The 26,703-nt window shown below is 36.7% G+C and overlaps 1 protein-coding gene across 1 annotated transcript in view; it reads left to right on the forward strand.

The window, feature by feature from the left end:
• The window catches only part of LOC126248026 (muscle calcium channel subunit alpha-1), a 922,345-nt gene that overhangs the window by 875,022 nt on the left and 20,620 nt on the right, over positions 1 to 26,703 (forward strand). Inside the window, exon 38 of the mRNA XM_049948623.1 lies at positions 9,535 to 9,653. Within this exon, the coding sequence (XP_049804580.1) occupies positions 9,535 to 9,653 (119 nt within the window). The remainder of the gene's footprint in view (positions 1 to 9,534; positions 9,654 to 26,703) is intronic.

The following is a 26,703-nucleotide window of genomic DNA, read 5'->3' on the forward strand; positions in this document are numbered from 1 at the left end:
TTGGAGGCTCAAATAAACACTAAACTGCCCAGAATGGCATGGATATTCTTTGAAAGATATCAAGACATATTATGCCAAAATACAGTAAATAGCATGGCTGTTACATCTCTTTCATGACAGATGTCCTGCACAACAGATGCAAGGCAAGCTACTGAGGCTCTGATATTTGTAAGTTACATTGTGAGGTTGAAAGCTCTGGAGTCAGGCATTTTAACACGAGTCCCATTTGTCCTTCACTGTACAGAATCTTGGAAACAGTGATGACACATGATTTGGTCAGTCAACTGTCATCTTGCTATGGTGAATTCAAAGAGATCTGTAGCTGCTGGTGGGCCGCTAGGTGTTGCAGTATCTGTTGTTGCTGTTACTAATAGTATTGCATCTTCTTCTTCTTTTCTGCTAGTTGTTGTGATATCCATTATTGCTCTTGGAACATTTCAATGATACTTGGATCCATATTGTCTGATTGGACAATACAGTATGTGAACATGTAAGAGCACCCACTTCTAGTTTACACTGTTGTGTCTCTGGATACAAAGAATAAAATAAGACTGCAGTTCAAGCACACTAGGCTGTGTGAATGAATACCTGAGTAGCTAATGAGTGGCTGTCTTCTACTTAGGCCATCAGGTGACTGGTTCCAGCAGCTGGTCAGTGCCCGGGTTTCAGAGATCCAGAGAGATAAATACTTGGTGACAGTTGCATGAAAAATTGTCTGCCCTCAGTGAGATACACTAGTGGCTGGTAAACCATAACTTTGCACAGATTTTATATACTAGTTGTGATGTTGCAGAACTCTTAATAAACTTTAGTAGTCCTTGAATGTCGAAACACAATTATTGTCTACATGTGAGGTGCCAGTAATGAGATGATTCCAGTTTCCTATTGCTACCCTGTTGGTCACAGTATGTTCCTCCACTGGTGAGGATGTCATCTGAGTGTAGTGACAGTCTTAGATAATAGCAGTGTGTACAAATTGTATCTCATTATTATGATAATACCAAAGAATATACATGAGTATTTTTTATTTTGATTCAGTAAAATTCTGGCATCTTCAGATGAAGGCTCTCCATCCTTTAAGTGAAGGATGAAATAATATTACAAACAATGTAGTGAGAAAGACATTGTTAACTGGCAAACTAATAAAATCTCAGATTTCCTACATATTACATAAATATTTTAGAGTTTGTGAACACTAATAGGTATCACCTTGTAGGTCAACAAAGAGAGAAATTAGTAACTAAAATGTTGCACTATAGTACAATGGTTAGTAAATGCTAAAGCAAGTTATAACAAGAATGCTACAAGGGACTGTCTTTGCTAGATCAGATAGCAGTCACTAAAATCATAAAGCATAATTTATGATTCTCAAATTCAGTCAACACAGATCATGTGTGGTCCAAGTTCAGAACTGTTATCTGTTACACTCAGAACTTATACCTCCAAGTTCTGTGATAAACATTAGAAATAACCAATCATGGTTTATCAGTAACAAATGCACTGCAAAAATAAGCTATTGTGATGTTGATTCAAAAATGTTGTGGGGTCACCAAACAAAAGTTAAGAGCAACTTTTGTATCTATGTGAAATTCAATTTTTAAATCCTGTAACAATTTCCATAGTTAGAAATTAATAAAAGATAGTTCGCAGCATATAATAATAAAAAAATGGTGCTAAGTAGAATTGCTCAGCACACTGAAAGCTTCTAGCCACACAATTGTGAAGCACCATGATATCAAAACTGAAGACAACAAAAGGAAAATCTTATATTTCATATTTTAAAAAAGCATTCACACGATAAAAATGTACTATGTTATCAGAATCTGAGTACTACACAAACTCTTCTCAATGATAATGGAAGTATGTGCCCACCATCTTCAAACAATTAAAAATTTTGAAAATGTATAAGATGCCAGTCCTTCATGTAGTCCTGTTATGTTTGAAATATTGGCTTACCTTTATTGCAAATCTCTGATGTATTGTACAGTCACAAGTGATTTACAAAGATCCTAATTGCTCCCATATATTATGAAGTTATATCCAAGGAGAACAGGTAAATAGACTGAGGGGAGGATTAAGAAATTTCTTTCAAAAGATGAGCACTCATGTAGGAAGCAAATGAGATATGAAACACAAATTGTTCTCTTCACATAGGATATTTTGCACATAATGAAGAGAACAGAGAGATATATTTTGTAATCCTAAGTTTCATTTTATTTATTTCTCCAAGGATAATATCACAATTACATCAGAATTGTCATGGTAACACAATGCAAATCAACAGTTCAAAATATACAGCACACAGGATATGTAATAGACCTTATGAGGTTAGAACAGGTGGTTGGCCATGGCCTTGATTAAGGAATCATCCCACAATTTTCCTAGGTCATTTAGGAAAACCAGGGAAAACCCAGATCAGGATGGCTAGACAGAGCAACACTATCTTCCTGAATATGAGATCAGAGTCTTAACAGCTGCACTGCATAATTTAGTTGGTCCCTGTATTACAGATTTTCAAACAATCTTTGGTACATGGAATACGTTCCCAAATTTGTGGTGGATTTTCTAAGAAAAAATTGCATTATAGAATCCAATGCCTTGTCTTCAAAAACTACATGTATACTTTCCAAACCATTGTGAAGTGCATGACAGGGGATAATCACCTTGTAAAAGAATATTAGGGTTTCTTCTCATTCTATCTGCATATGAAACATGGGAAGAATGAGGACTTAAATGACTGTGTGCATCTATTTTCAAGCATCTACCAGTTCAAGTTTTTCAATACCTCAGCAATACTCTCCCATGGATCAGTCACACCTGTGATCATTAATACTGCTCATCTTAGTATATGTTCAATATCTCCTGTTAGTCCTATTTGGTATGGTCCATCACATGTAAGTACTATTATAGGATGGGTCACACAAGGGTTTTTTAATTAATCTCCTTTGTAGATTGATCGCATTTTCTCAGTATCCTACCCATGAACCAATGTACGCCACATGCTATACCCATCACTGAGCCTATGTAATCGTTCCACTTCATATCCATACAAATTGCCACCCACAGATACTTGTATGGATAGACTGATTCCAGTTGTGACTCTTTGATACTGTAGTCATAAAATACTATGCTTCTCTGTTTTAAAAAGTACAAAATTTTACATTTCTGAACATTTGAAGCAAGTTGCCCATCTTTGCCCCACTGTGAAACCATGTCAAGCTCTGACTTCTTCAAATTTACTTCATTATAAATAACAGCATCACCTGAAAAAATCCTGAGGTTATTGTAATTATCATCACTCAGGCCATTGATATACAACTTTAATTACAAGGATGCCAATGCACTTCCTTGAGACACACAAGACGTTATTCCATTCTCTATCCAAGATAACATGCTGCATCCACTCTACCAATAAATCATGAGTCCAGTCACCAGTTTCATTTAATAACCTATGAGACCATACTTTTATTAATAATTGTTGATGTGCTACTGAGTCAAATACTTTTTGTAAGTCAACAAAATTACATCTGACTGACTGTCTTGAACCATGGCTTTCAAAATGTCATGTGAGAAAAGTGAGAGTTGGGTTTTACATGATCAAAGTTTCAGGAATCTGTTCTGGTTGGCATGGAGGAGGTCATTCTGTCCTGCATACCTCATTATGCTTGGGACACTTATGATCTCACTGTATATCACCCTAAAACACTAATTACATCACATCATTATCTTTCAGCACATAATATATTCTGAGATTCTACAACAAATGGATGACAAGGCTACTGGATGGTAGTCCTGTGGATCACTTCTTCTACCCACCTTGTAGAGAAGTGTGAGCGGTGGTTTCTTGCAAGAAATGTGCGCAGTATTCTTTTAAGGGATATGTGGTATATTATGATTAAAAGAGGTATGAGCGAAGTTTTCTTGCAAGCAGTGTGCACAATTTTTGTTTAAGGGATCTGTGATATATTATGGTTAAAAGAGGGATACCTCAGCCACAAATTCTGTATAGAATCTGATAGGTATTCAATCACAGATTGAAGCTTTGTTCGGCTGTAGCAGTTTCAGTTGTTTATCAATACCACTGACTGTAAGATCCATAGCATTCATCTTTGAGTGTTCATAAAAACAGACACAATCTCCTGAGCTCCCCTAGAATTTCATTATGGTTACCATCTGCACCATCCACATTGCTGCTACATGTTTTTAATGTCATCTACTCACTTTCATATAGTTATCTTTCCTTATCTTTTCTTATCACTTGGAATCCAGCATGAGCTTCCTTAGTACACCAGTTTGCCTGTTTACGTGTTCTATCCACCAGTATTTCATTTTCAGTATGGTCACAGTTGTGTCTTCCTCTGCAGTCTGTTCACTGATTGATTTATTTGTTATCCTATTCCTTCTCATTGTTCCCAATATACACCACACCATTATCCGTTGGGCAGTGCTGGGTTTTTTAATTGTTTTGCATTAAAAATCCATGTGTCAATATCATAAACCACAATTCATGGAACACACTGGGTAATTGGAGTCATGGTAAGCTTTCCTTTTCAGGCACATCAGACACTTAATTTTTAAAAGCTTATTTAGTTTACTGAAAGCACTTGAGACCGCTTTGACTCTTCTATTTCAATATTTTGCTGATCATCCACTCAGCAATCATAAATACAAAAATTCATCAACTTGTTGTATGATTTTGTTGACAATGTGTACTATTTTACTTATATACTTACTTACATATGTTTACTGTTTATCATTTTAGTCTTATTGTAATTATTTCCAAGCCTACTTTCAAATTTCTCAAGGTCAGTCAAAATAAATACTGTTGAGACTGAGTCAAATGCTTTCTCAAAATTCATGAACCCCAAACACAGCGGTAATTCCTACTAATTGCTCTGTTCTGTAATTTCATTCATGACATGCAAATAGTCCATTGTGCTGTAATGCCTTCATTTGAAGAGTTTCTGTAAACAATTTTGCAATTGCAATGTTTACTGAATAGCCTTCAGCTTTTATCATTTTGCCAATGGCATTGCCCCAGTGGTAACACCAGTTCACATTAGACCACCAAAGTTAAGTGCTGTTGGGCTTGGCTAGTTCTTTAATAGGTGACAGTCTGGGTCTTCTGAGTGCTGTTGGCAAGTGAGGTACATTCTGCCCTTGTGAGGTCAATTGAGTAGCTATTTGATTGTGAAGTAGCAGCTCCAATCACAAAAACTGACAGCAAATGGAAGAGTGGTGTGCTGACCATATGCCCCTTTATACCAGCATCCAGTGCCACCTATTCACTGAGGGTAACATGTTAGTTGGTCAGTATTGTTGCGGCTTCTGAGGCCTGTTCAAACGGAGTTTAGTTTATTTTTCATCATTTTTATTGAAAACCATCCTGTCTAGGTGCCTTTTTCTTTTTTATATAGGATATGGGTTTATACACTTTACCTGGCATTATTGATGGAACATTAATATTTTTGTTATTCACTATCTGCATTTCCAACATACCTCTTGATCTACATCTAAATTTAAAGAAGTGTTGGAATTGTTGTTCGAGTTTGTCTCTGTTTTTAGTTATTGTGCAATCTGCTATTTTAACTTGTAAGATGTAGCTTCTACCCAGCTGAGTTTTCTGTTTTGTTTCTCCAGATTTTTATTATTTTCAAATGCTTCCCTTTTTATTATATCTCCTCACAATTCTCTTGGTACATTACTAAATAGTTTTATGAAATCCAACATATTCTACCATGTTCCTATTATCGTTAACTTAAAAATATAACTCACTTAGGTTTACATATGCTGACTGGCTAGTAACATAATGACTGTATTGTTCGACTGTTGCACATTAATTGACTAAGGCTTTGTGCACGAAATGTATTTATATCCATGCATATTCCAGAAAATAATAAGTTGAGAAAATAATAAGATATTCCATTTTAGATATTTAATAAAAAACAGTAGAGTTAAAAGGGATGAAGATACAATGGACAATGAAGTAAATTTGTTTAATTACTAGCTTTAAAATTAGAAAATGATAATATTACTGCTACTATTTCATGAGAGCAGTTCAGCATGCACAGGAATTCCCAAAGTTCATCAAAATGTGCATACAAAGTGAAATCTTCTAGTTTGAATAATTGCCAAACTAACAGTTTATTATAGTGAAAGTATACAGTTTTCGAAACAGGAAAATCAAGTCTACAAGACAATGGTCCTGTGTTTTGGAAAGCATTGTATTTTAAGATTCAGACATTCTGCAACACAAAAATTTTGACTCCAGATGACTATTGAAATATTACCAGGTTCAATTCTGTAGAGAATGTGTGTGCTCAGCAGCTAAGTTTATTAAAATTGAGAAATGTACAATAATCAATTGCTAACAATCTGTTTATTGCAGATGTAGATAGATTTCAACCACTGTGTGGCTATCATCAATGCAATAAGATGCAAGTCAAATCATCATTATCACTCACCTGTACAAATAGCCCCTACAAAATTATCCATGTCAGTACTTCAGTTCACTGATCATGGATAATCTAGTAGGAGCTATTTGTAAAGGCAAGTAAGTGATGATGATTTGATTTGCATCTTGCAGCACTGATGATAGCCATGCAGTGGTTGAAATCTAGCTAGATCTACAATAAACAATTTATCAGTGACTGGTTGCTACACATTTCTCAATTTTAATTGAAATATTACTTTTTCGGAAAAACTTCACAGTCTGTTGAAAAGAGGAGAATGGGGAGATGAGGAGTCTTAAGTGAACTGTCCATGTCAGTCTTAAAAGAAACAATTTTTAGCATTGTTGAATTTTTATCGTCATATGGTTTGCAATTATTGTAAATAATAAGTATTTCTTTAAATAAAATATTTCCCATAAGAACCAAGTATACTGTTGTCATCAGCAATCATTAAATTATATAGTGAACAATAAAGTTTGATGAAATGTTTCATGGATAAAAAATTAGTTATTTTATGTTAATTATCATATACGTACTGCTAACAAAAAAAACTGAAATGGAAAAAAATAATAAGATTGGCATTATGTGTGATATAAGAACAAGTCTGATAGTCCCAGCTTGCTCTGTTACTGCTGTTCAATTTAATCTGATCTACCTCCTTGTTCTTATGAGAGAGATATCCCCAGCTCAATTGTTTGAAACTGGTTTTAAAGATTTTAAACAATGGAGATTTGTGTGTTCTACGATCCATCAGTCTTTTATGTGTAAGACTCTACATTTGTGTACAATCAATGATTGAAGGTTAATGAATGTAATTACTACAGAAGCTCATATCTCTAAAACACAATACCACACAACAAATAATTATAGGGGGTGGATAGAAATATGGAAACACCAAAAACAAAACACATTGTCATGCCTAATATGAGGTAGGAAAACTGCTGGCATTCAAAATAGTTTCCAGTCATCTCAGAATGGATAAATACAGGCCCCATATGGTGAAAGTAAATCTTATACCACTCTGCCTGCAAAATAGTGGCAAGCTCAGGTAATGATGAAGGAGGTAGATAGTGACCACACACACTTCTCTCAAAAGTAGACCACAAAGGCTCAATAATATTGAGATCTGATGACTGTGGTTGCCAGGATAAGTGTGACAATTCAGCCTTGTGCTCACAAAACCAGTCATGAATGGTGCAAACTGTATGAACACAGGCCCTGTCATCTTGGAACACAGCAACAGCATCGTCAGGAAAGAGGGAAGGAGAGGGAAAGACGAAAGGATGTGGGTTTTAAGGGAGAGAGTAAGGAGTCATTCCAATCCCGGGAGCGGAAAGACTTACCTTAGGGGGAAAAAAGGACAGGTATACACTCGCGCACACACACACATATCCATCCGCACATACACAGACACAAGCAGCCATTGTGTCTGTGTCTGTGTATGTGCGGATGGATATGTGTGTGTGTGCGAGTGTATACCTGTCCTGTTTTCCCCCTAAGGTAAGTCTTTCCACTCCCGGGATTAGAATGACTCCTTACCCTCTCCCTTAAAACCCACATCCTTTCATCTTTCCCTCTCCTTCCCTCTTTCCTGATGAAGCAACCGTTTGTTGCGAAAGCTTGAATTTCGCGTGTATGTTTGTGTTTGTTTGTGTGTCTATCGACCTGCCAGCACTTTCATTCAGTAAGTCACATCGTCTTTGTTTTTAGATACATCTTTGTTTTTAGATATATATATATATGAAAACACAAGCTCACTGCTAGATAAAGTATATTTTCATATCACAGGTACCAAATTTAACAATGAGAACGGTGTTCAGGGTGCCACATGGCAAGCTAGACACCAACAGTTCAGTCACGAAATGAATTGCACTATTGACCAATTGTGAAATGGCTGAGTGAGTCTACAGCCTTTTTGCCTTACATAGGGAGCATTTCAAACAGGATTGGTTGTATTTTGCAGAAATATGTTGTGCAAGGTTCTATAAAGGATTATCTTGGTTTGTGTAGGGGAAATTTCTACCGTAGTCCTTGCAATTGTGACATGTCATACATTAATCACACTATCAGGAATGTAGAGGATTTGTGTACTGAGCATAAGCAGCACACATGCTTACAATAGCTCAGCAACTCTACCATTGCAGAGATTGTCCTGGCACCAGTCATCCTATGGAATATAATGACACAGATATAACAGTGTTATTAAGGAAGCTGCTGAGCTCAAATTAACAAGTTAAATTTTAAATGGAGATAGTGGTTTTTGTGTAAATTGTGCATGAGATCCTGCTATCTCCCTTGTAAAAAATGGAGAGGCAGAGTTTATGCTACCTCAATCATTGATTATTGATTTCACTATAGATAACTTCTGACATCAGTCACCTTTGGTTTGTGATGGTACTAATGTTTACAGTGTGTGTTAATGTTATCTTGCTGGAGTTTCCCTGAAAACTGAGATTTTGAATTCCCTTGTACAGTGCTTACTTGCTTTAATTTTGCCTTGAAAATGGTAGGTGTACTCCTACCAAAATTTCAGCAGTTGTTGATGATGTCACCCAGCTGCATTTCTGTAAGTTATTTGAATATTGTATATGCCGGAAGAAACTCAGGTCTCCATGTGTCACATGTGTATCAGCAAGGGGAACAAATACTTAAAACACTGTGAAGATGGCTGTAACTCTTTAACCAACAATACGTCAACAGGCATTATCTTGCTGGAATGAAAAGTTGGTTCAGGTGTGTGGGGGTGAAAGCTAAAGGAAAGACTGGTGTTGATACCAGTTGCATCTGAATGAGCCTGCTAATGATGCTGAATCATCCCCATTTCATTTGCAGCTTTACATTGTCTTAATTAACTATTGTTATATTCAAAAACACCTCTCAGTTTCATTTTTTGTTAATTTTATCAAGGAGAGGGGAGGTGTTTTATATCAGATGCATGTGTTTACCCTTAATCCAGTGGTCCATTCACTTGAAACCTAGCTAGAATAACATTTACAAACATCATGTAATATGAATTTGAATTTTTTAAATTAATTGTTGATATGTAGAAAAGACATTTTATAATGCTTTTTCTTCTCCATAGGTCTCACCCACAAATTCTATAGATTACTTGCCCTACAATTCAATTCATAGGGCTATAACTGAGAGTATGAATCATGTAACAAGCATGACAAAAGCAGCTGTAGCCCCTCAGATAATGAGGTATGTATAAATATTGTTCCTCCACTCATATACTAAATGTACACAAAGGCTTACTGTTTAGATATTCAGCAGGACAGATCTATGCATTGTAGCATCATTTCACAATATATTGTAGCTGCAGTCTTCTCTTGATTAAACAGTATTTAATACTGACCTTGATTATATTCCAGATCTTCACTCTATGGAGGGCACTATTTTAGATACTGAATAATTTACATGATATTAAATGGTTTTTGATTTTGAGACAGCTGCATTGTGAAAAATTAACATTGAGACTAAATGATAACTTTTGAGCAACACATTGAGGCTGTCAAAATTTATTTCAGGCAATCAGTCCATTCCATATTTAGGAAATTAGCTTTTGGGAAAATGTGAGTGAGAATCCTACATTTTTGTCCTGAGCAAACTCCTAGTTTAGGTAGTTTGCTGTTTTCTCCTTGTAACGTGTTATAAAGTGTTTAAGAGTGTATCTGTGTCATGGGGATGTGTTTAATGTTACGATGGATGAAGGGAAGGGAGAGAGCTAAAGCCTTTGCTGACACATAGACTACTACTCTCAAACAGCACCATGACAAGGGTACCCATACCTGGGGGCAAGGGCACCCCGCCCACCTCCGCCAAGCTCTCAGTGAAAGGAAAAGGTGTATAGTATAGTCAGGTGTTTTTCTTTTGGGTAAATGATTCAAAAGTCAGTGTTACAGAGGTTTTTAACAGGGTAGAAACTGCAACTTTTTTGGGCTACTTACAAGTCACTATTCATCTCCCAAAGTATTAAAAATACTCCATACCTGCAGGTCTGTGACCTCCCCCCCCCCCCCTTGCATCCTAGAAACTATTGTATGGGTACCCTTGCACCAAGAGGGCCACCAAGTTTAGCATCCCCATCTGACAGATGGATCACCATCCATATTATCCCATGCCTTCACCCTATGAGACACTGTGAAGAGGTCTAGAAGTTAACCATGACAGAGGTGCAAGGTGTGGTCATCAGGAACTGTATGCCTGTTGGTGATATGGACAATGTTTAAGGGTACCAGCTTGCCTTTCTCACACTGCTGTAGATGTGGCTTATTCACCTTACCTGGTTGACCTTTTGATTGCCATGGATCTGTTCATATACAGTGCCACTTAAGTGGCATATATACTGAGGATGTGTTAACATGGGTAATCACATTTACAGTCCAAAGACTCATCATCTGTTTGTAGTTTGAAGTTTGGGGCTGCTTATTTGGAGTATTTTTTTTTCTATTGTTGTCTCCTGTCATTATTTTATACTTGATTTTGCATCTAACTGTTTGTAATGATTGCCATAAGTGCTATTCTCACTATTCTTTTTCTTCTTTGATGAAAATAACCAGTCATCATAACTGCCTAGAGTGGGAAAGATAAAGGTTTAATGCTCCAATGACACTGAAGTCATTAGAGACTTATCACAAGCTCTGATTGGACAATGGGGCTGGCAGCAATTCACTGCACTGGGTGCACCTGGCTGCAAATCGTTGTTCATCCCTGGGTTCAGAGCCCTTCCTCAGTTCCTACTGGCACTGGCTGATGTGGTGAAGACACCTAGCTATAATTATGGGGTAGATGCAGAGCTGTTGTTGTGCAGAATCATTCCCAGAACCGATTGTGGTCTTCTGGTTTGCAGCAGGCTGGAAGATCTAAATGATTCTGTGATGGGTTCCCTTAATAGGTCAGGCATGCACTACCTGCAGGAAGCAGCCACTAGGGTAGCCGAGTATGTGTGGCATGCACACATGGGTTTTTTAGGATGGATAAAACCCTCCACAGGCCCAATAAGATGCCTTCTGAGTCTAGTTACTATATGTTAATATAGTATTGGGCAAAATCAGGAGTATCTAAGGAAATCTCTCAGGACTAATCTCATTTATAAATGGTAACAGTGCCCACATAGTACCAGGGGTAGCAAACTGGTTGAAACCAGATGCAAATACCAATGAAATTCTAAATTCGGATTGGAATATATACCACAAAGATAGGTTGAATGATGGTGGTGGAGGTGTGTTTATAGCCATAAAAAATATGATAATGTTCGTGAGGTTAGTACAGATTCCGAATGCAAAATAATTTGGGTGAAGACAAGTGTTAAAGGTGGATCAAACTCTGTCATCGGTTGCTTTATAGACTCCTGCCTCAGCAGCAGTAGTTGGAAAACAGTTTAGAGGAAACTTGGACAATATTTCATACAAATTTCATAGTCATTTTCTAGTTTTAGGTAGAGATTTTAAGTTGCCAGCTATAGACTGGGAGACACGTGTAATTAGGATCGGCCATAGGGACAGAGAATCATGTGAAATTGTCCTAAGCACTTTACCTGACAATTAATTTGGTCAATTAATCAGAGCACCAACTCAGAGAGATAATGTCCGAGACCTGCTGGTGACAAACAGACCTGAAATTTTCAACCCAGTTAACGTAGAATAGGAAGTCGGTGATCATGAGGCTGTTACAGCATCACTAAATATGGCTGTAAATTGATATAAAAAGAAAGGCAGGAAAATCTTTCTGCTTAGGAAGAGTGACGATAAACAAATTTCAGATCACCTGAGTAGTCAGCATAAAAATTTCATCTCCAGCATTAACAACATTCAGTGTCAATGGACAAAGTTCAAGAGCATTGTATGATATGATTTAGGCAGGTATGTGGTGGTTGTGAGTGATCATAAAGGCCTGCTGTGGTTCAACAGTCACATTAAAAAATGGCTACGAAAACAGGGGGAGTTTCACTGCAAATTTAAATGCAACCAAACCCTCAGAGAGAAAGAAAAACTAAATGAAGCTAAAATTAGCACAAGGAGAGCCATGCATGGATCATTCAACGAATTCAAAAGTAAAATTCTGTCTACCAATTTGACAAAAAATTCTAAGACATTTTGGCCTTATGTTAACCATAATGGCATTGAAATGGAAGGTGACACAGGAAAGGCCAAAATACTAAACCCTTTTTTCCAAAACTGTTTCACAGAGGAAGCTCACACTGAAGTGCCTACTTTAAGTCATTGCATGAATGACAAAATGGCTGATATCAAAATAAGTGGCCACACTATAGAAAAGCAGCTGAAATCCCTCAATAGATGGAAGACCACTGGACCTAACAGGATACCAATACAATTCTACATAGAATATGTGAAAGAACTTGACCCTCTTCTAGCAGCTGTGTACTGTTGGTCTTTGGAGGAATTAAATGTTCCTGATGATAGACAAAAAGTGCAGGTCATTCCCATTTTACAGAAGGCTCATCAGACAGACCCAACTATAGGTCTATATGACCGATTTCAGTCAGTTGCAGAATTTTGGATCATGTTTTATGCTTGCCTGTTATGTCATTTGTGAGACCAAAAGTCTCTGTAGGAACCAACACAAGTTCTGAAAACGTTGATCACATGAAATCCAGCTTGCTCTGTTCGTCCACAAGACCCAGGTGCTGAGGTAGATGCTGTGTTCCTTGACTTATAGAAGGCATTCAGTACATTTCTGCACTGTTGCCTAGTAAACAAAACATGAGTGCATAGAATATCAGACCAACTGTGTGATCACAGCATGTCATTCTAAATGGAGAGAAGTTTTCAGACATAAAAGTAATTTTGAGTGTGCCCCAGAGGAGTTTTATTGGACCATTACTTTTCACAGTACATATATAAATGACCTAATAGACAATGTCAGAAGTTCCATGGGGTGTTTCATAGATGATGATGTTGTACACAGGGAAGTCCTGATGCTATAAAATGCAGGAAGACCTGCAGAAAATCGATATTTGGTGGAGGGGGTGGAAATTGACCCTCAATATAAACAAATGTAACATATTTTGAATACATAGAAAGTAAGACCCATTATTGTATGATTACGTGGTTGGAAAACAATCACTGGAAGCAGTTATTTCCATAAAATATCTAGGGCTATGAATACAGGGTGATTTGAATAGAAATGATCACATAAAATTAATTGTTGGTAAGACAGATGCCATAGTGCGTGTTATTGAAAGAATCCTTAGGAAATGTAATCCATCAACAAAGCCAGTAGCTTACAAAAGCACTTGTTTGACAAATACTGGAATATTGCTCTCCACAATGGGATCCATACTAAATAGGACTGATACAGGAAATAGGAAAGATCCAAAGAAGAGCAGTGTGTTTTATGACATGCTCATCTAGTAATCACGAAAATGTCGCAGAGCTAATCAGAGAACTCCAGCGGCACACGCTGCAAGAGAGGCGCTCTGCATCACATTGTGGTTTATTGTTACAGTTCCAAGAGTGTACATTCCTAGAAGAGTCAACATATATATTGCTTTCTCCTTTGTATGTCTCACAAAGTACTATGAAGATAAAATTAGAGAATGCTTACTGGCAGTCGTCCTTCCTATGAACTATTCGCGACTCGAACAGAGAGGGAGGGAAGTGACGGTGGTACACAAAGTATGCTCCACCACATACCATATGGTGGCTTGTGAAATATAGAGGTAGATGTAGAAGGAAGTTGATTGTCTTTCACGAAGGAATTGTCCTAGTGTTTGCTTTAAGCATTTAAGAGAAACCTCAAAAAACTTGACTCTTGGATACTCAGATGAGAAATACAATACTCGTAGATACATATCAATGCCTTAACCACTGCACCAACCTGATCGCTGATAGAGGAAGAGTTTATGAAGATGCTCATAAGCAGTAACAGTGAGGATGATTTCTTTGATGCCTAGAATAGGTAAATTATGACAAATGAAATCAATTGACTGCATTTACACTCCAGAATTTTAGTGTACAAAAAAAAATTCTGTTGCACAATTTGGAGAATAGTGGCAACAGTCTTGAAGCTGTATGTAGAATGGGGATATAATGTTTGTCTCAACAACTGAGATTTAACCTGAGACATTTATGTATTTCCCTGGCTTCACATTGTGCCACATGTGATATTGGTCATATGAACTTGTGCACCATACCAAAACTAGAGACACAGAAATGAGGATAAAGCCAGCCTTTATCAACACCTAAAATGCTTGCCATAAAGTGCTGCAACAACAGGGAAGTGTGTCAGTTGACTAGATGAGAGGGTGGGGGGTGGGGGGGGGGGTGGAGGGAAACAACTATGAAGCTATGTCACCAATGGGGCTAATGTACATATCAAACAGACAGAGAATTAGATGGAAAAACAAAGGGTATCTTTTATTTGAGAATATCTTTATTCATTCTTGAGTTACTTCATATTTTGTACAGAACAAGGCAACACTGCTTATAGAGTATGTTCTCTGGTATGTAGGAAGGTGCTTGTTAGTCAGTTCACCGATTCCTCATGGACTCTGCTGTCTGACGTATGCAAGAGTTGTGTTTTTCTTCACACAAACAACTGCCTTCACATGTCTCTGCAAATACAAACCTAATGAACTTAAATCCAGAGAGTGTGGTGGCACTCCACCAGATCTCTCTGATCTATCTGTGTGTTGCCCAAATTCTCATCACTGGTATATAGCTAACCCCAGTTTCCTGCAAGATGCAGTGAGTACTGCACTCTGAACTCTTACTGAATGATTCCAGAGCAGTGGTTGATGTTGCTTCACCTGTAGTCATTTTGATCCTGGCTGTGACAGAGCCAGTTTAAGAGACTTGTGTTAGAAGTTCCAGCACCAGACACTACCAGTAATTAATGGGTGATCTGTATTGTTTTAAATTTTCTGCAATAACATGGATGCTGCTCTCTCCAGATATCAGGCTAATCTTAGTGTGTTTGTCTTGTGTTGACGCCATCAACTTTCATACCAACTGTAAAAATGTAACATCAGTCATAACTTGAGAATGGATAAAGCTATGCTTAAATAAGAGATACCAAATTCAGTGTGGAATCACTTGACTATCTTCACATGCCAACGTAAAATCATTGCATGAAACAATGAAATGATGTAGTTCATTCTTCATATTCTGCCCCTGTGATGGTCAAATTCTCATCCTCTCCACAGGTTCATACTACGTCAGAAAGTGTTAATATCAGTGGTCTGTCTGCTTCTGGCAAAAGAACTTTAAAGAAACATATGCAAGAGAACGACAGATAACTGGCAGAAAATGGCATGCTGTTGATGAGAATCCTCTGTGATTTAGGAGGAACCAGTTTCCAAATGTTATTGTAACTAATCACTGGAAGAAACAGATACAAATTTTTATGTGTACAGTTAACTCAGAACATAAAGTATGGCATGAAGTCAGATTAATTGCAAAACATGCAATGAACCATTATGTGTGAGAGTTATGACAAAAAAATCAGTAATTTGAATCTAGAAAAGAAAAAAAAAATTAAACAACTTGAGAGGGATGTTGAGACTTTTGCCATTGTCACATTGTGTACTTAGGCTATAGAGAAGAATAAATTGACTATCTATAATTTATATACTGAGTGCTTGGTTTACAGTAGTTTAATGAGTGAACAACAGATCTCTTGAAAAAGATTCAACAAAAGTGAAGGGAAAACTTAATTGTTTGTGATCCACAGTCAATGATGTATCATATCGATATCACAGACATTTAGTGTACACTCCTGTGATATACATCCCATCAGTCAGAAAAGCTTTGAGACTGGATTAATAAAACATAAAGCTAAGATGATGGATTTAAAGCTTGAGGAGCTCTACTCCCCCCGCCCCTCTTCCTCCACCACTTGAGTACATACAACCATGTGAAACTCTCAGAAAAGACCTTCTTTGGGATGTTGTTCAACTCATGTGTCACATTGGCTTCAATGTCAGAAGTAGTTTAATAATAATAATAATAATAATAATAATAATAAACCTCGTGAAGGCCCGGGAAAAGAATAGGCCTCCGCTATGTTCTGCCACTCGTAAAAGGCGACGAAAAGAACAAACCACTAATAGGGCTAACCCCCCTTTTAGTGTGATTAGTTGGTTCTGGACAGAACTAAAGAAGCCTCGGACAAGCTCCGTCATGGTCGGGGACGACGCTTGAACCCTATGCCCGCCCACAATGGTAACGACACTGCTAGCCAACTGGAAAATGATTTAAATCCAAATAGAGGTGTTTTTCAGGATATGCTTCCTGCAACCACCCTAGAAGGAAAACAAAGACAGAGGATGAGATGGTCAGATGCAGTTAATCGACACCTCATGTTCTGTTATTACCAAGGAACAAACCTAGGAACCAACACAACTGGATACAGATCACAACTATACACAACATTTATTACCAGATACCCAGAATTAAAAATTTTAACAGAACAATGACTAGCTGATCAGATCCATGTAATAATAAAAAATAACAGGGTACCCCAGTCAGAATTAGAAAACATTAAACTACAAGTACAACAAATACTGGAACAAAATAATGTGCAATCAGAAGAAGAAGAAAATACAGTAATGGACTCAAACATCCCAGAGCAAACAAACAAAGAACAACACTCATCAATTAAACAATCAGAGGAAAACAAAATCTTAAGACAGCCACCAGAACAAGCACAAATAGAACATGAAGTGACACACATGTTAGATATAGAAGAAAAATGTCAGCTGACATATTCAGAATACAAAGACACAAATACAGACATTAGACCATTCTTGCGTAGACCACCTAATAATCCACAAGTTGAAACAACAATAACAACTATCAACACAATCATACACAACAAAATAAATAAAAATACAACTATGGAAGAGTTACAACTACTGGTTTATATAGGAGCACTCACTACACTAAATATACACACTAGGCAGAGATCAGAACCAACCAACACACAGAAGAAACCCACAAAACCAGCATGGCAACACAGGCTACAGATCAGAATAGAAAAACTGAGAAAAGACATCAGACAGCTAACACAATTTATAAGAAATGAAATGTCAGAAAAAAAAACGAAAAAGGTTAGGTAAAATCTCACAACAAGAAGCGATACAGCAATTAGATGAAAAGAAGCAGAAATTACAAGCATTGGCCAAACGACTTAGAAGATACAAAAAAAAAAAGTGAAAATAGAAGGAAACAAAACCAAACATTCAACACAAACCAAAAGAAGTTTTACCAGACAATAGATAACACACACATTCAAATAGACAATCCACCAAACATAACAGACATGGAACGCTTCTGGAGCAACATATGGTCAAACCCGGTACAGCATAACAGGCATGACGGTGGATACAAGCAGAAACAGACACATACAAGATGATACCACAAATGCCTGAAGTGATAATTTTGCAACATGAAGTCACCCAAGCAATTAATTCTACTTGCAATTGGAAAGCCCCTGGAAAAGATAAAATAGCAAATTTCTGGCTAAAGAAATTCACCTCAATCACATCTAACTAAATTATTTAACAGTTACATTGCAGACCCACACACATTCCCTGATACACTTACACATGGAATAACTTATCTGAAACATAAAGATCAAGCAGAGACAGCAAACCCAGCTAAATATCGCCCCATAACATGCCTGCCAACATTATACAAAATATTAACTTCAGTCATTACACAGAAATTAATGACACAGACAACACAGAACAAAATTATAAATGAAGAACAAAAAGGCTACTGCAAAGGAGCACGAGGATGTAAAGAGCAACTGATAATTTATGCAGAGGTGACATATCAAGCTAAAACTAAACAAAGGTCACTACACTACGCATACATTGATTACCAAAAAGCTTTTGATAGTGTACCCCATTCATGGTTACTACAGATATTGGAAATACACAAAGTAGATCCTAAATTGATACAGTTGCTAAACATAGTAATGAAAAATTGGAAAACCACACTTAATATCCAAACAAATTCAAATAATATCACATCACAGCCAATACAGATTAAGCGTGGAATATACCAAGGAGACTCATTAAGTCCTTTCTGGTTCTGCATTGCTCTGAACCCACTATCCAACATGCAAAATAATACAAATTATGGACACAATATTACTGGAACATACCCACACAAAATCACACATTTGCTATACATGGATGATCTAAAACTACTGGCAGCAACAAATCAACAACTCAACCAATTACTAAATATAACAGAAGTATTCAGCAATGATATAAATATGGCTTTTGGAACAGACAAATGTAAGAAAAATAGCATAGTCAAGGGAAAACACACTAAACAAGAAGATTAGATATTGGATAATCACAGCGACTGCATAGAAGCGATGGAAAAAACAGATGCCTATAAATATCTAGGATACAGACAAAAAATAGGAATAGATAATACAAAGATTAAAGAAGAACTAAAAGAAAAATATAGACAAAGACTGACAAAAATACTGAAAACATAATTGACAGCAAGAAACAAGACAAAAGCTATAAATACTTATGCTATACCAATATTGACCTACTCATTTGGAGTAGTGAAATGGAGTAACACAGACCTAGAAGCACTCAATACACTTACATGATCACAATCCAACAAATATAGAATACATCACATACATTCAGCAACAGAAAGATTCACATTAAGCAGAAAGGAAGGAGGATGGGGATTTATCGATATAAAAAACCTACATTATGGACAGGTAGACAATTTAAGAAAATTCTTTCTAGAACGAGCAGAAACTAGCAAAATACACAAAGCAATGACTCATATAAATACATCGGCTACACCACTGCAATTTCATAACCACTTCTACAACCCTTTAGATCACATAACATCAACAGATACGAAGAAAGTAAATTGGAAAAAGAAAACACAACATGGCAAGCACCCATATCATCTAACACAGCCACACATCGATCAAGACGGATCCAACACATGGTTAAGAAAAGGCAATATATTCAGTGAGACGGAATGATTCATGATTGCAATACAGGATCAAACAATAAACACCAGATATTACAGCAAACATATTATTAAAGATCCCAATACCACAACAGATAAATGCAGACTTTTCAGACAACAAATAGAAACAGTAGACCACATCACAAGCGGATGTACAATACCAGCAAATACAGAATACCCCAGAAGACATGACTATGTAGCAAAAATAATTCATCAACAACTTGCCATACAACATAAACTAATAAAACAACACGTTCCCACGTACAAGTATGCACCACAAAATGTATTGGAGAGTGATGAATACAAATTATACTGGAACAGAACCATTATAACAGATAAAACAACACCACATAACCAACCTGACATCATACTCACCAATAAAAAGAAGAAATTAACACAACTAATTGAAATATCCATACCCAATACAACAAATACACAGAAGAAAACAGGAGAAAAAATTGAAAAATACATCCAACTGGCTGAGGAAGTCAAGGACATGTGGCATCAGGATAAAGTTGATATTATACCAATTATACTATCAACTACAGGAGTCATACCACATAATATCCACCAGTACATCAACACAATACATCTACATCCAAACTTATATATACAACTACAGAAATCTGTAATTATTGATACATGTTCAATTACCCTAAAATTCCTAAATGCAATGTAACATATGCCGTACAGTTAAAAGGAAGTCACGCTTGATCAAGGTCCGCGTCACTTTCCATTTTTAACCAGACATAACGTCTGAGAAAGGAAAGAATAATAAGAATAATAATTTATTGTCATTTGGCTGATTACAGCAATAGACAAAGTCAAGAGCATATATTTCTACATAAACTACTGTATCGATGTAAATTGCTTTACGTAAAATAGGTACACATTAGAATACAGTATTTTCATCTTCAAAAAATTCATCAATAACATAAAACGGATTGTTCACTAGTAGGTTGTATAATTTAGCTTTAAAAATATTTACAGACAGTTCTTTAAAGTCAGCACTTAGTGTATTAAACATCCTTAGTCCAAGAAATAGGTAGGAGTTCTGCGATTTTGATAATCTATGATATGGCATGTCTACAGATGTTCTGTTCCTAGTATTATAGCTATGAATATCACTTGTCAACACAAAATAAGAGACATTGTTTCTAATGTACAATTTGTAGATGAATAAGTTTACTATTGTAAGACACTGCAATTTAATAAACAGCGGTTTACAATGTTCTGTTTTATCAGAATCCATTATTATTCTTATTACTTTCTTCTGTAAAAGTAAAATGTCATTTACATGACAGCTACTACCCCACAGTAAGAGTTCATAAGAGATTATGCTTTGGAAAAAGGCAAAATATGCTGATCTCACATAGTCATTGGGAACATGTCTTTTTAAATTTCTAATTAGATAAATAACTCTTGAAAGCCTAGCCAATATATTTTTAATTTGTGGTTCCCCTGTCAATTTATTGTCAATACTAACACCTAAAAATTTAACAGTTTCTAATTCTTGCTGGTTAAGAATCTCTTTGAGGCTAAAGTAAAGTGTCTGGATTTTTTTTCATTTAGTAAGAAGCCATTAGCTTTGAACCATAATGAGGACTGAGCAAGGGTATTTTTGGTCAGTGTTTTCAGTGTACCTAGATCAGAGCTTTTATGTAGAGAAGTTGTGTCATCAGCATACAATATTGTGTGAGAATTGATGAATAAGGGCAGGTCATTAATCATTAGTATAAACAGTAAAGGTCCAAGCACCAACCCTTGAGGCACTCTGTATCTAACATTAACCAAATTTGATTTCTCCCAGCCAATGCATGCAACTTGTTGATGGTTCTCTAGAAAAGACCTGAACATATTTATACTTTTGTCATCAAAACCATAGTAAACTAGCTTATTCAGCACAGTGCCATGCTCTACACAGTCAAAGGCTCTGCTCAGGTCACAAAATGTAGCCTGGACATAATCCCTAGCATCGAACACATCTAGGACTAATTTTACAAGGAGTCCACTGCATCTGCTGTGGATTTACCTTAATTATATTTAGTTTACCCAAGTAGACACTAACTTGCTCATACATAATTGTTTCTAAAATTTTTGAAAAAACTGGGGTTATGGATATAGGTCTGTAACTAGCGGGACAGTTCTTTTCCCCTTTTTTATATATGGGCACAACTCTACAAATTTTTAGTATGTCGGGGAACTTACTTTCAACTAGGCATTTGTTAACACAAAGAGTTAAAGCACAAATCACACAATCAATAATCTTTCAACAAATTACCTAACATATCATAGTAATCAACACTAACTGAAGGTTTGAAATTTTTCACTATTTTTAGGATATTATTTGGGTTCACTTCTATGAAAGTGAAGGTGCTTGGGGGAAGCTTTTCAAAGCAGCTGTCCATAATACTAAGTGCATTTCCAGGGAATTTGTTTATTGAACTACTAATTTCTTCAATGGACGGAATGCAATATTTATTAAATTCTTCTGGGGTAATGGCGATTTACTCTTTGTGTTTAGTGTGTGCAATGGAGTTTATTACACTCCAGGCCTTTTGGCATTTATTGTTAGACTTTTCAATGTTTACTATGTTATGCAGTGTCTTTGCTTCATGTATTGCCTTCCTATACTTGTATTTAGCTTGAGCATACAGTTCTTTATACAGTTCTGATTTACTGGTTTTGTACAGACTAGAATACAGCATAGCAGTATTTTGCAGTTGCCCTAACTGTGGAGTATACCATTCCTTCATTTTCCTTTTCCTCCAAATACTACTAATATTCACTGTACATTTTTTCAGAGGGATGTTATTTTCAAATATATTTAAAAATACGGAGAAAAACTTGGTGAAAACAATATCAGCTGAACAGTGTTGAAGCCTAATAAAACATGTGTCCCAACTGAAATAAGTGAGGGCATGTCTAAACCTATCCATCCACTCTCTGCTCACTGGTCTAGTAATCACAATTTTAGATTCTGGTTTGGTGCAGTCTGAAGTTACATTATTAAGACTAAGTTATACTGCATCATGGTCTGAGAAAGGGAAACTAATTACATCAGTGGACATGCAGGTTCTCTTGATATTTTTAAATATATTGTCTAGACAGGATGAGCCTCTGGTAGGTTTGGAGTTAACATAGTACAGGTTAAATTGTTGAAACAAATTTTGAGCTCTGTCACAGTTTTTCTGTCCTGCATGACATCAAAACTTTAATTGATATCCCCTCCAATGGCAATATTGTATTTTTTCCGTTTTAGTATACATATATACATTAAGAGTTCCTCAAGTTTCTCCAAAAAAATATGGGGGTCACCACTAGGTGGCCTGTACACTACTACTACTACTACTACTACTACTACTACCATTAGCTTAAGGCTTGCAATTACTAGACCTGATATTTTAAAATGCGTTTCATCACAAAGGGTATTGAGATCTATCCTGCCACAGTTTGGTGTAGGAGGTGTTTTTGCATATATTGTTCCCCCACCACGTAAGTGCTGTTTTCTGCAATAGCAACTAAGTAGTGTGTAATCATCCAATACTTTGTACCCAAGCTCATCCTCTTTATACCAATGTTCACTTAAACATAGAATATCTACTATGGTTTCATTTGAAAATTCGTTGACTCTTAAGTTTTTATCTGCCATACCCTGAACATTGAGGTAGCATATTTTAAACTCTACTTGACATGACCTAATGTTACCACATGGAAGTTGACCAGGTTGTGTCCTTATGTTACTAGAACACCCAGCCTGGTCTATGCATACAAGTTTTTTGTCATCTCAGTTGAAACATAATCCAAACATATTACTGGTCTTTTTTCCTTCTCTAGCTTATCCAATACTATTCCACGAATTGTATCACTTAAAACATGTACCTAGATTATTGAAATGTTGACCATACTTGGTATGCCATTCTCTGTTACAAATACTGGTGTTAATTAAGGAAACATTCTTAAAGTGCTCACAGATAGTTTTTTACTCCTTGTAGGTCTGCTCCACTTCCTTATTCACACATGACCACTGCGGCAAATCATGTCAATGAGGCACATTAATGAGATCACATTGGTGTGGGTTAACCCTCCGAGAGTCTTCTTCAGTGTCAAAGTAGCTATCTTCCTTTCATTTCTGCTGACATTGTTTGCTCCGGCCATGACCACTACAAAGTCTCTGTCCACAAGGGCTGTGCTTTCTTTCTTGATTGATCTTGAAACGTCTCATAAACCAGCTCCTGATTTAATGGTACCTTCTATCTCAAACTTGTTAATCACACGAGATCCGCTTTCCACTAACATAGCTGCTAATCCTCTGGCGTAACTGTCTGAATAAATCTTGATTTTACATTTTTTCTTATACCTTACTTGGCTGTTCACTAAGTTTTGAGTGTCCTGCACCACTGTATCAGATGAGTATGCTGATACAGTTTCTATGTCATCTGTGTTTTGAAGTGAATTATATTTGTTATTTAATGGTAACACAAAGTCCTCCCTATGTTTATTGTTAATATGTTTGTAAGAGCTCCCCTTCGATTTTACCTTTACCCATTTACTGCTAGGCCTGTTGTGAGCCATTTTAGTCATAGCTTCACTTTCTGACAATCCTTCCATGGGTTTGGAGATATTAAAACATACTTGATGATCACTCTCTTCCAATTTAAGCTTGAGTCTTCTGTTTTCATCACTCAGAATTTTTGTGTCCTCTCATAGCTCAGCAATAATTAACAACAGATCATTTTTGGAGGATGAAGCACTCATTTTCACATCTTTGGTCATTGTTTTACTACACCATTGCTCTGACTTGTGTGGATTTAATTCATATTTCTCGTACAGTTTTTTTAATTTGTCGTGCAAGAGTCCAATAATTGTAATATATGATAGGTTTTCATTTTTGATACTGTCGCATTAACCCCTCATGTGAATTTTTGCACTTTGTCTTTTTGTGGTAGGCTTTTATTGGTAGCACCAAGTATCATCACCCATGACAATTTTTTCCAGAAAAGAATTGTTCACATATTGCATTTCTATTAAGTCATGGCAAGCAACCACACCGTGTTGTTTTTGTTCAGGAGTTAAGGTGTGCAGGACAAAACTATCCACACTCTTTCCTCTTTTTCAAAATATTCTGGAGAATGTCTTGCACTCTTGATTTAGATATGTAATTCCATTGTGATTTGTGACACCATAACGTTGACACAATATGGCCCCGTGCCCACTACTTAACACTGCCTGCATAGAACTGACCAGATGAAAACACATCTGTTGTTTTACAGTCATTACTTCCAACTGCCACAGTAGTTATTACACTGATGTCACTTTTGCACTAGGAATAAACTCAATCAGGAACTGTGCGGATGGATGGTGTATACCATATCATAATACTTTTAGACTACAACAGGATATTAAAATATTCCGCATTACAGATGATCAGTATTCCTCTTAGGCAGTGAAATGATACGATCTGCATCCCATCAAATAGTACGTCATAATTAGTAATTAAAAATATTCACATAACTACTAACAGATTTCATGACTTACAACATGGAGCGCATACACACACACACACACACACACACACACACACACACACACACACACACACATAAATGCGCGTGCCCACCCGCCCACCTACACCCCCCCCCCCACGCACACACAGAGAGAGAGGGAGGGGGAGAGAGAGAGAGAGAGAGAGGGAGGGGGAGAGAGAGAGAGAGAGAGAGAGAGAGAGAGACCAAAACTTATCACAGACAACCAACAAGAACAAACACTGAACTACCGAAGTGTATAAGATGTTTTTGTTGTGTTTTACTAAAATTAAATCTAAAACTTGTGGAAAGCTGATGTTCCACAAAAGGACACATTTTGTCTTGCTTGCACAGGCAGCAGCACATTTCAGCTGTGACCTGTATGCCTCTTTATTTTGGTTACTATTGTTACACTATTGCTTTATGGCTACTGCTTAGCAGCAACAAGACTTTACTACCAGTTCTACTTCAAACCCATAGTCTCCAAAATACTGTGAAGTGAATGGCAGGGTTTACATCTCATTGTACCAGTTATTAGTGGTTTTTGCTGCTCCATTCACAAATTGAGCACAAAAAGAATGAATGTTTAAATGACTCTGTGTATGCAGTAATTAATCTGATGTCCTCACACTCCCTATGGGAGTGAAATGTAGAGGCTTGTAGCATATTCCTAGAGTCTTCATTCAAATATGGTACTTGAAACATTGTAAGTAGGCTTTATCAGGATGGTTTATGTCTACCTTCAAGAGTTCTTTCAGCACCTCTGTGCCACTCTACGTGGATCAAACAAACCTGTGACCATTCGTACTGCCCTTCTCTCTATATATTGAATGTCTCCCATCAGTCCTATCCTGTACAGGTCCCACACACTTCAGCAATATTCTGGGATGTGTCATGTGAGTGATTTGTAAGCAATTTCCTTTGTAGACTGATTGTATTTCTTTAGGATTCTACCAATAAACTGACATCTGCTACCTGCTCTACACACTGCTGAGCATATGTGATTGTTCCATTTCATGTTCCTGCAAAGTACACCCAGGTATTTGTATGATTCTGTTGATCCCACTTGTGAGTAGTGATATAGTCATAAGATTCTATTTTTTCTCATTTTGTGGAGTGTACAATTTTACATTTCTGAACATTTAAAGCAAACTGCCACTCTTTGCACAACTTTGAAATCTTATCAAGGTCTGACTGAGTATTTGTCGAGTTGCTTTCAGACTGAACTTCATTGTTGATAATTGCATCATCTCCAAAATGTCTGAGATTAATATTGTCCACAATGTCTTCCCTGTGGTACACCTGAAATTACCCCTATATCTGATGATGACTTTCTGTCCTAGATAACTTGCAGTGTTCTCCCTACCAAGATATCCTCAATCCACTAACAAATGCTTGACACCCTGTATGATTGTACTTCTGATAATAAGTTGGGTGTGGTACTGAGTCAGGTGTTTTCATATCTAATATCACTCCCATTTCATCCAGGGTGTCCATTATTAAAGTTCCAGTTTCAAAATGCTGTACAAAGCAAACAACTGCTAAGAATGATGTCAAATTTGAATAGCACACATTGATGCAGGGGGAAATATCATGGAACAAAAAAAATTCGATGAAAATTTTACCGGTAAATAGTTCTGTAAGCATATTAATGTAAATGGGGTCAGCTACAAATGACAGGTGAATTACAATATGACACCTATGGTTTCAATTACATATTACACCATCTGTACTGTTCAGTGTGCATGA

Source organism: Schistocerca nitens, chromosome 3, assembly GCF_023898315.1.
Source record: "Schistocerca nitens isolate TAMUIC-IGC-003100 chromosome 3, iqSchNite1.1, whole genome shotgun sequence".
Taxonomy (NCBI): Eukaryota; Metazoa; Arthropoda; class Insecta; order Orthoptera; family Acrididae; genus Schistocerca; species Schistocerca nitens.